The following is an 11,625-nucleotide window of genomic DNA, read 5'->3' on the forward strand; positions in this document are numbered from 1 at the left end:
TTTCCCTCCTAACCTCCCTCTCTCATTGAGTGCCTACCCTGTGTCACAGCTCATGTTGGGGATACAAGACAAGGAAATCTGTTGGCTTGACCGCTTACCCCTGTAGAGCTTATTAAAATCCCACTGGGCTGGCACATTCCTGGAAATGAGCAGGAAGAATCCCTGCACAGCCCCTCTGTGTGGTGCTCACTAGTGAACATCCGCTGCCTTCCATCCCCCTGGCTCCCAGAGGTAGCAGATAAGGGGTCTCCATCCAGGAGACTGACCCTGGATGTGGCCTCTGCCAGCCAGGAGCCCTTGTACTATGCAGAGCCTGCTTGTCTTCTCCCTCAGGTGGATAAAGTGGAGAAGTTCAAGCATACACAAAGTACCAAAGACAGCCTGCATGCCAAGTACAACACTGCCACCTGCAGCACCGTGGTGGGTGACGACCAGTGGGGCCATCTCCAGGTGGATGCCACCTCCCTCTTCCTTCTGTTCCTGGCCCAGATGACTGCTTCTGGTAAGCCAAGGCCATTTGAGTCCATTGTATAGGGAGCGACAATCCAGAAGGGGGCAGAAAGGGGCAGACATTGATCAGTACTCAAAATAAGCTATTTCCGTAAAGAAAAAGCATGCTTCCTTATAATATTATGTGCACTGACTCTGTGATGTGCCAACAGTCAGCCTCCTGAGCATTTGCAAGATGAGGACTGTCGATGAGTCAGCTCTATTAGCATCATTCTAGTTGATCCCAAAGCTTCCTTTCTGTCACTGTCACCTACATTACTGGACCAACCTAAATCAGATCTACCTTCAACCATTGAAATATCTGTAGATAGTGTCCCACTCTTAAAGTTTTCTTCTCCAGGACTTCATCAGTCGATAAATCATAATTAATTTAACTATGTCTTTATTCCTTTTTTTTTTTTTTTTTGCTGTTATAACTAATGTTGCAATACCAACTTTGACCCCATATCTATTTGCTTCCTTCCATTGGTTAGATATCATTCAAAGGCTACTCATACATATTCCCAAACTGCTTTTACAACAGTTTACTAGTTAAAAGTTCCCCCGTTGATGTAAAAATACATATCTTACCACACCCATACCAGCTTTAAGAATTCATACTTAAAAAATGTATGCATTATCATAACCAACTGAACACTCGAGGACCCAAACAAAAATCCAAGAGGGTTGCCATCTGCTTCGTTATATTGATGCAGCCCCCTGGGCAGGTCCAGGGCCATCTCCTGAAGTTGGAGGCTCCACTTTCCCTATCTGCCCTTGGAGGAAAGTATTCACCCTTTGGCTCACTCAAGGATAAAGACAGTGTCTGGTTGCCATGGGCTAAAATCCTTGCTTTGTTGGAAACTTCTCTGTGCAAATCCAAAGGGCCTACCAGAAGACCCCACAACCTTCTCTTTCAATTCCTTCAGCTTACAGGCACACACACAAAAATGGAGCCTGCCCATTTGTCCGTCCATCCTTCCTTTTTTCCTTCCTCTTTCTGAGATTAGACATTAAGTGTTATAACTTACTTCAGACTAATTTTTGATGCTCTAGTAAGAAAAATGAAAATGGTAAAAGGATTTATTTCCTAGTGTGATTATTTGTAATTGGCAACTCGCTCATCACAACATAACTTCATAACTTCATTGTTTGCTTTTCTTTACTAGGTTTACGTATTATCTTCACCCTCGATGAAGTAGCCTTCATACAAAATCTTGTTTTTTACATAGAAGCTGCATATAAAGTAGCTGTAAGTATCAACCCTGGTAGTTTTTTCAGTTGTCAAAGAGATTAAAAGTCATATAGTTCTCTGAAGTCCAGGCTATTTGGCGCTGACCAGAAGGTTAGCATGATTAGAGCTCCAAGATTATGTCGCTGCCTCACACAAAGTACATATTTTTGTCCTGAGACACAGTTGCAGAATTCATGTTTTTGGAATGTACCACATGCTCTGTTTGAATCCATTATGCTTGTTTAAAATAAGACCCTAAAATGTCCTGTAGCATGTACACAGGCTGGCCTGAATCAAGGTGAAGGCAGCAGCATCGGTGCCTAGGTAGGAGCTGCAGTGCTGTGGGGCTTCCCGCCTCCCCCCCCACCCACTGTGGCCCACAGGTAGAGGGGCCAGAGCCAGATGTGTGCCCCAGGCCAGGTGCGTACAGGTGCAAATGTGCATAAACCCCAGCTCCTCCAGGCTTCTGTCTGGTATGGAGATTGAAGCTTCACACACTTATAGAAAACAACTAAACTGTGCAAAGCTGACAATAAAGATGATAAGGAAAAGGTAGAGTTTGATTTGGGGACAAAAAGCCACTGTGGTTTAAAGCAAGGGTCAGCACATTTTTTCTGTAGAGGGCCAGAGAGTAAATATTTTCAGCCTCGTGGTCCCTATGGTCTCTGTTACCACTACTCAACTCTACCATTGTAGCACAAAAGCAGCCTAGACAACACGTAAACACATGATCAGGGCTGTGTCTCAAATAGACTTTATTTACAAAAACAGGTGGCAAACGAGATTTAGTCCAAGGGCCATGGTTTGCTACCCCCAGGCCCAAAGTAGTGATTTTCAATTAGGGGCAATCTTTCTCTCCGAGGGGACATTTGGCAATGTCTGGAGACATATTTGGTTATCGCACTGGGAAGTGTGCTACTGACATGTAAAGGATGGAGGCCAGGGATTCTGCTGAACATCTTTCAGTGCACAGAGTAGCCCCCACACGATGAATGTCAGTAGTGCCAAGGTTGACAAACCCTGGTCTAAAGAAACTTGAGAGGTCTTCATGGAAAAGGTGGGAACTTAGATAGACCTTGGATGAGTCGGGTTAGATAAGCATGAAGGAGGAAAAATGTTTGAGGTGAGGGAATAGCACGAACAGTCACAGAGGCTTGAACAGGCTCTCAGTGTGTGTATGTGTAGGGAGGGCTGCCTGGGGAAACAGTGCGCAGAGTGAAGGAGTAAATTTAGGGTTGACAGTTGAGTAGTGGAGAATGGTAGAAAATAAAGTCAGCTTGTGAGTGTGCGGGAAGTGGAGGCCAGATAATGGATGTATGGCCATCCAGAGAGATTTGAACGAGATCCGCTAGGGTTGGATGAACATTTTGTCACTTTAGATTCTTAAGCCGGGAGAGCGAGCTGATCAGCTTTTGAGAATGAGTCACTGAGCTCTGGGATTAGAGTGGAGTTGGGCTGGAACATGGAGAGGCCCAAATGTGAAGAATAATGAAGTAAGGAGTCCTGGGTCACAACTACAAGGCCAGTGTGGCAAGGAAGTGTCTACAGTCACTCTGGTGGGCCCAAGTCTAAATTTTCGCATTTTGAAAATGTTCATCTTTGGAGATACAGTAGTAAATACTGAAATTTTGGCATCGATCCTATTCTTGTTGGGGTATAGTCTTTCAGTAGTGCACATAGCATTATTTTAAAACAGAATCCAGTGTTTGGGTTTCTTAAGAGAAAATATGAATTATGAAAGTTAGGTATGCATGTATCAAGTCCTATATGTCGACAGAGTGCTCTAAGTCAATTCATATTAATCAGTTTAAAATACCAAGAAAAATTGTATTAACCAATGTTACCCCAATAAACTTAATTTAAAAAAATAAAAAATACTAAGAAAACTCACTATTCTGTGCCTCAGTTTTGACTTTGGCTCCCGTTACTTGCTGAGCATTTTTTCCCCAAGAAGTAATGCTAGAAATAGATATTAAATTATTTTAAATGGTTTGGTTGGCTTCAACTATTTATAACTCATTTGTTAAAGTGTCTATCACGTCTTACAATTTAATATAAGTACAAAGGAATTAGCTAAATAGAGGAGGACAGCATTTTATTTGACTGTAAGATAAAAAAATATTTTGTTCTCTGCAAATCAAGAATTTCTTACAAATTAGTAATTTTTAGGAATAAGAAAATTGAGAGCACTTTGCATGCATTTTTGGTTCCACCTGAGTATTTACTTCCAAAACTCCGCACAGAGATCAAATGAACCAAAATTGAGGAAGAACAGCCTGAATGTGTAAAGCCATGGTTTTGGTAGTCTTCGAGAAGAGATATTTATGCTCTATTATGCCTGTGCTAACATAAAGGAATCATTTTTCCATAGCTCTTCTCATGTGCCTCTTTCTCCTGCTCTGATTACTGCTTTTTCTTCCGTAGGATTATGGAATGTGGGAACGTGGCGATAAGACCAATCAGGGCATTCCAGAATTGAATGCAAGCTCTGTAGGAATGGCCAAGGTGATGGCTTGTCCTCTCTGTTTTCCCTCTGTGCATTTTTACTGCTTTGATTTGGTTCTCATTAGAAGTTTGGATTTAATCTGATTAGTATATTTTTCAAAAGTCACCAGCAAATACGAAATTCAAGTGGCACACGTACCCCAGCCACCTGAAATTATAGGTAAAGAATGTAGCTTTCCTACACTGAAATCTGCATGTACCTGAAAATAAGTATGTTTCCTCCTCATTATTCATTGTTATCATCCACGCGTCTAAGCTTTTGCTGTTGTCTAAGAAGCTGGATGTGTTATGTCCAGTCTTCTTTTTTGGGTCAGAAAGAGGGCTGAAGAATATTACCACTTTTTAGCGCAGGGCTCACAAGTTCAAAAATCTGTAGGGTCTGGTGTAACATTTAAACCAGTGAAGTCAGCCAGATAGAAATAGCAAGAGGACACTGGGAACTTTTTCTAAAGGTATTCCAATTTGAAATTATTTTAAAAATTTCTTCAGGCCAAACAGAACACACCTGTGGGGCAGATTCAGTCTGCTGGCCACCAGTTTACATCTTTTTCCCTAGACATCTAGCATGCTTCTTTTCCTCCTTCCTTCTCGAGACTGAAGTATACTTTGGACAGAGTAAAGATTCCAGAGCTAGAATTTTTAAAGCAACAATAAATATGCTCTGTTAAGGTCAACTGACAGAAAGTGTTCTTAATACTAAAAGAATGAACTTTCTCAAGTGCCAGATATACTAATGTTAGGAATTAACCACCCAAATATGTGAAAGAAAAGCTGACCATGAATTTAGTGCCCCGCTCCCCACCACACACACAAAGTTATGAACTTGTTAGTATTTCATTTTTTAAAAGAATGCTAATTTCATTTTGGGAAATGTTTTTCTGTTTTCTCTTGCTTGTTCCTTCAATAAGCAGCAACGTGCAGGAAAGCTCTGATCTACTAAAAACAAGGGTAGAGCATGACCATAGGACCCTGTAGCTGGATTTTAACAATGTGCTTCATCACCTTTGGGGAAACATGTATGCTAGATTGTTTAATGACAAAGGAGTACCAGATATGGAGTGTATGTTCACTAGAAAGAAAAATAATTCAGACCTGTGTTTGTAGGCAGCACTTGAGGCAATTGATGAACTGGATCTTTTTGGGGCCCATGGAGGACGCAAGTCAGTGATCCATGTCCTGCCTGATGAGGTCGAACACTGCCAGGTACCAACTCAGCCTCTCGCATTTCAGAGAGCAGGGAAGGAGACTCATGGAGGGAAGGCCTGGGCTCCAGTTCAGATTCCTCACCTTCCTAGCTTAGTGGTATTTGGCTTCTTTGAGTTTTAGTTCCCTCATCCATACAGTGGGCACATCAGGAACTTCCTTTCCTGCTGCACAAGGTGCACAAGGATAAGAGTAAATCAATTTACTTTGTCAGAGCACTTTGTAAGCCAGAAAGTACCATGTACACATAAGACACAACAATGTTGTATATATGGAGCCCACAATCAAGGCACCTTGTTTTGCTGAAGGCAAAATCTGTTTCATTTGTTTTGAGCACATAAGTGGTTTCTCTAAGGTTTATTTCATGATGAATGACTAGCAAGCACTGGTTCCCTTGGAGAGGGGGGTGGCGATGGGCAGGAATGGTAGTGGTAGAGAGACGAGACAGGAGACATAGCAAATTAGTAGAACCTCCATGAAATACAGGTTAGAGAAAGGAGTGATTTGATGAAGATTAGGGAACTTCATTAAATGGACAGCGCACCACCAATTACTAGTCAATCAGTAAACTCTTCTTTAGTGAGGGCCCACTGTATGCTGGAGCTATGGGAGTCAGATACGTAAAAACTTGTAAGCAGAGAGCTTCGGTGGGAGTGCGTGTTTCCAGGCAGAGAGAGCCTAGGGAAGAGTGACTAGTTAAAGAACTAGGCTTAGGTGGGGGGCCGAGGGGTTCAGTTAGCTATAGAAAAATGAAGTTTTATTCTGAAGCTGAAACGTTCTTCATTTTTACCTTCCTCTCCAGCTGACTCTATTTTCCCCCATTAAATAGTCCTTAGCGGGGACTCTGCTATTTCTTGGGGTATGGTTTAGTAGAGTCAAGCTGGTATTCATCTTAATAGATGTGTAGTCTAGTGGAAATTGTGTGAGCTTTGTAGCCAGCTGGGCCTGGGTAGGAATTTTAGCTCTCTTGCATACTAGCTGCGTGTTAGGTATAAGTCTCTGTACTCGGAGTCTTAGAGTCCTCATGTGTGAATTGGACATAGTACTTGAATTCCTTCTTCATATGGAAGATTTAATAAGCTTATGTTTGCAGGGGTCTAGCCCCATGTCTATATATGTTAAATCTCAAGATTAGCTCCTTCCCTTCCCAAACTTTTCCTTCTAATCTCAACTTCCTCTAGTTTACAGTACGTAATCCAAGCACCTTATACTCGAGGCCATATTATAGTTCCGCTAAGTAACCCCTTTCTCTCTAGGACTAAACTAATTCTGTTTACCATCTTGCCTGAGTGTTCTTGCAGACTTCTGGATTTGACTCTTTAAGTGGTTTCTGGTTCACCAGTCCAAATAGTCACATTCCATAGACGGCAGACACTTCTCTGTATTGGTCCCATATGTGCGTTCTTCTCTGCCTCTATCTTCACAGCCAGGTGACATAGGTAGCCCTTAGTTCCTCCCCTGCATGTCCTGAAGGCCCAGCCAGGTCAACAGAAGGCACAGAAGGAAGGGAGACAAGCAGTTCTTAGCGCGGGCTGCAGACAGTACAGTGCTCTCCCTGACTCCTACTCTCCCCCAAGGAACAGGAACCATTGGCTGGGGAGGTCAGGTTGCCCATCAGGGACCATGTTAGTAGGACAAAGTTCTAATCGAAATTGGCAAACTCAGTGGAATGTTCCCTGAGGCTAAGTTCATGGTCTCTAGGTACTATATGTAACTATGAGTGCTTCCCAGGTTAAAGCCACCTCTGTTTTTCATTCAGTCGATTCTGTTCTCCATGCTGCCAAGAGCATCGACATCTAAAGAGATTGACGCTGGACTGCTTTCTATTATTTCTTTCCCGGCCTTTGCAGTAGAAGATGTGAACCTTGTGAATGTGACCAAAAATGAAATTATTTCCAAGCTCCAGGTAAGCATTGGTCATGCTGCTGCCATTCTGCCCTGTGTTCAGTGCCACTTTCATACTATGACATGGAGCAGCTCACCCAGGCCTCAGCTCTCCGTGAGGTCCGCGGCTTGGTTCATCAGAGTGGATGCATAGAGTGAGGTAATCAAAACTGAATCTGCAGGTGAGAAAACACAGTCTCAGAGTGATCAGGTCACTTGGTTCTCTTCTTAAGTAGCAGAGCTTGAACCCAAGCCATCATCTTTGAACTTGAATTCATACCACTCCTGTACTTCTTAACCCTTTAGAGATCACAGACAGACTCCTTTGAAAATCTCTCGAAAGCTAACGTCCCTGCCAGAAAAAAAAAAACACGTGTGTTTTAATATCCTCAAACTTTATACACAATTTCAGGGGGCTTCATAATCCCAAGGTTAGGTTGAGGTTAAAAAAGTTTCCCTGCTCTGAGTAACTATATAACTATGACACATTATATCAAAGTGAGAATGTTATTAAATATTCCAGCCAACTGAAGTTATCGGTAAAGTTATCAAAGAATATAAGTTTCCTAAGCCAAAATGTGCATGTTTATGATCCTACTTAGATTCCATGAAAAATACTTTTCCATGAAAAGGTCTCCGATCATATCCCTCAAAAGAAGGTGGATGTTTCAATCAGGGTTCAGTGGAGAAAAGAAACCTCTTTAGATAGTCAAAGCAGATAGAGAGGTAATGCAGGGAATGAAGTGTTTAAAGGGGATCAAGTTCTAGGCTGGACCTCCCCTGACTCCCAGGACAGTACGGGTTGGCCACTGGACGTGCTTGCCTCCATGGCCAATGCGAGAGCAGCCCCCACAACACTTAAGAAACTGGGGAACGAACATCCAGAGCTACGATCCAGGGGTTAGAGAGGCAGCCTCAGAGAAGCCCTGCCACTGCCCTTCTTTCCTGACACCCAGAAGGCTGGAGGGGAGCACTGGAGCCTGCAGTAGGAAAACCAGCGATGATAGCTCGAAGCCGCAGGAAGCCCCACTTGCCTCCTGGCCAAGTCTTGCAGAATGCAGGCTCCTTTACATCCAAGGCTTAACTGTGAGGAGTCTGGAATGTCCTTTTAGCTTTTCAGTCTTTCAAGTAGAAGCAGTCCAATCCAAGTATCTGCCTAGGTGGCTTCTCCAAGCAGGAAGGGTCTCTTTGCATCTTTGCATGATACGGCAAATTAGTGAAAGGTCACAGCCATTCACTGAAACTGTCAGTAATTATTCTCGTACCTATAATGTTTTGACATTTTTTTTCCAAGCAATGATCAAATTTGAATTTACTTTGCTTATTATTTAAAAATAACTTTTTTATACTGATAGCAAAGAGCACTTGGTACACATTTCATTACCAAAAGATTCATGGGAAGGGGCAAAGGGTTGACTGGAATTCAAATCAAAAGGCAAAGAAATTCTTATGATTTCATCAGATGTACTTATTTTTCTTTATCTCTTAGGGGCGTTATGGATGCTGTCGCTTCCTTCGAGATGGTTATAAAACCCCAAGAGAGGTTGTATTTAAATATTGTTTCTTATGATTCCTTAACTACTTGATATCTAAGTTGCCACTGTGGTGTTCTCCCTCTGTTGATTATAATTACATGTAAGAATGTGGGAAAGGGAAGTCTTAATTCTGGAGTCAGCAAGGCGGGAGTTAGGCCCTAGAATAGTAAGATCATCAGGAAAACAGCAAGCTAGTGGTTTAAAACCAGCTCGTAGACAAAGACAAACAGTTTTGTGGCTCACATGGCTTTTTAAATACCAACTGTGGCTACCTCCTTAGGTTTCTTTGCCATAGTGACTGATATAATGATATCAAGAGAGGCAAATTGCTATTTATTCATTAGAGATATAGGAAGCTTAATATAATAAACTACCAAGGAGTCTTGTGTACATTTCTGGTTTACTTTTCTGAAATTTTACCATGGAAAACTGCCAAAAATAGCATCTCTCCATTATAGCAGAATCCTAATTATACCAACCTCAAAGCCACATTGAATCGGATGGGTGAGGGAAAGCCAGTGAGGTGCAATGCTATTATGTATGTAATCTGACATCACCTTTTAGAAGGTTTACTTATTTGATTCCAGGACCCAAACCGCCTGCATTATGACCCTGCTGAGCTCAAGCTCTTCGAAAACATTGAATGCGAATGGCCCGTGTTCTGGACGTATTTCATAATAGATGGGGTCTTCAACGGTGATGCCGTTCAGGTGAGAAAATGTTGGGTGTTATATTAATGATCAGTATATTTCATTACACTGGTGGACAGATTGTTATGAGATCATAAGGCTATGCAAGAATTTAGGGCACCATTTTAGTGATGTTGCCCCTTAGCAAACTTTTCCAAAACTTAGTGAATTAAAGCAGCAACTATTTTATTTGCTCATGATTCTTCAGTTTGGGCAGGGCTCAGCAGGGACGGGTCGTCTGCTTCACCTGGTGTCAGCTGGGATGGTCAGTGGGGCTGGAGGATCTACTTACGAGATGGCCTCACTGGCATGGGAGCCCAGGTGGGCTGTTGGCCTGAGCCTTGGTTCTCTTCCACATGGCTAGCTTGGGCTTCTCACGGCATTTTGGTCTCTGGGGAGGTAGGCTTTTCACATGGTGCTCATCGTCCCCTAGAAGGCGAAAGAAGAAGCTGCCAAGCTTTCTTAAGGCTTAGGCCTTTTACTGGCAAGGCGTCACTTTTGTTTCATTTTGTCATTTAAAGGGCCATCCCACATTCAAGGGGAGGGTACTACACAAAGGCAGGAGTACTGGGGGGGCAGAGTTCATCAGAGACCACCAGTCTACCACAGACAGGTTTTGTTGTTGCTCTTGTTCGTTTCAGGCCAGCTGGTGGTTTTGTTGTCTTTAGCTCTAGTTTAAGGGTTCTTTCAGCTAATGTCTTATCTACTGTAACAGCCTCCTAACTGATCTCCCAGCCTCCAGCCTCCAGCCTCACTCCCTGCTGTTTCTCCACACCTTGCCATGGTGATCTTATTAAAAGACAAATTAGATTATGCTGCTGCCTTGCTTAAAAGCTTTAAATGGCTTCCTGATTGCTCTGGGACTGAAATACAAGGCCTTCACATGTTTTGTAGGGTCCCATAAGATCTGGCCCTTGTTTTCACCACTATAGCCCAATTTCTTATTACTTACTTCCTTTTTTCAGTTCTGTGACCCAAGTACACTGAAACCTTTTAGTCCCTTGAACAAGTCATGTTGTTTCTCCCTCTTCTCAAATGCCTAGGACATGCTTTGCACCCCCAACTTCTCCTCCCTCCTTTACTTTTTCTTTCAGAAAGTCTTCTCTAACCCCCAACGTGCCCCTTTTTTATGCCCCACAGCTCTTATAACAGCATGGCACCTATAACTGTATTTAATCTCCTACTTACCTATCAAAGGACCCTGATAGAGGTGATCTCTATCCAGTTCACTAACATAGTCCCTGTGCCTAGTACAGAGTAAGTGTTTATTAATGCAACATTCATTTCTTCAAAACATTTCTTAGAATTTGCTGCCTTGCATGCTTTGGTGAGCAGAACAGACTTGTCTTTGTGAAGCTTATGTGAATGACTGACAAACTCAACACTATGCCACTTTTTTAACCTGTTCAGGTCTGCCATTTTTTAAAATCTTGTTCAAATCACATGTTCTAGGGTGGTATGAGCAATCTACGATTTATTTTAGTTTTTGAAAGCTGCCTCTACTCAAGAATGCCTAGGGGCTGCAAAAATACCAACAAGTTTAAAATGTTACTGCTCTCCCATTGTTGATTTTTTTAAATTTAATTTTATTATTAGTTTCAAGTGTATAGTACATTGGTTAGACATTTATATAGTTTATGAAATGATCCCCCTGGTTGCTCTCTCTTCCCTCTGGCTCTACACACAGCCATTACCTTACTGCTGACTGCATTCCCTATGCCATGCTCCCCATCTCCGCGACCATATATCAACTACTAATTTGTACTTTTTTAACCTTTCGCTTCTTTCTCCCATCTCCCCAACCACCCCTCCCCCCGCTTTCCAGCCATCATCAGATTGTCCTCTATATTTGTGAGTCTATTTTCAATTACTTTGTTCTTATTGTTCCTTAAGATTGAGCGTATAAGTAAAATCACATGGTATTTATCTTTCTCAGTCTGACTTATTTCACTCAGCATAATAGCTTCTAGGTCCATCCATGTTGTTGTGAATGGTAGGATTTCATTTTTTTTATGACTGAGTAATATTCCCTTGTATATATGAACCATAACTCACTTAATAGTCATTTTTTTATCTTTATTTGCTT

The 11,625-nt window shown here is 42.2% G+C and overlaps 1 protein-coding gene across 3 annotated transcripts in view; it reads left to right on the top strand.

Moving 5' to 3' along the window:
* The window catches only part of PHKA2 (phosphorylase kinase regulatory subunit alpha 2), a 75,347-nt gene that overhangs the window by 27,451 nt on the left and 36,271 nt on the right, over positions 1–11,625 (top strand). For 2 of the 3 annotated variants that reach the window (XM_006911627.3, XM_015589182.2), the window contains 7 exons: positions 334–502; positions 1,659–1,741; positions 4,148–4,228; positions 5,333–5,431; positions 7,191–7,337; positions 8,805–8,858; positions 9,438–9,560. In XM_006911627.3, coding sequence (XP_006911689.1) covers positions 334–502; positions 1,659–1,741; positions 4,148–4,228; positions 5,333–5,431; positions 7,191–7,337; positions 8,805–8,858; positions 9,438–9,560 — 756 coding nt within the window. The remainder of the gene's footprint in view (positions 1–333; positions 503–1,658; positions 1,742–4,147; positions 4,229–5,332; positions 5,432–7,190; positions 7,338–8,804; positions 8,859–9,437; positions 9,561–11,625) is intronic. The other variant, XM_015589184.2, reaches the window with a different exon arrangement.

This window comes from Pteropus alecto, unplaced genomic scaffold (assembly GCF_000325575.1).
Source record: "Pteropus alecto unplaced genomic scaffold, ASM32557v1 scaffold23, whole genome shotgun sequence".
Classification (NCBI taxonomy): domain Eukaryota; kingdom Metazoa; phylum Chordata; class Mammalia; order Chiroptera; family Pteropodidae; genus Pteropus; species Pteropus alecto.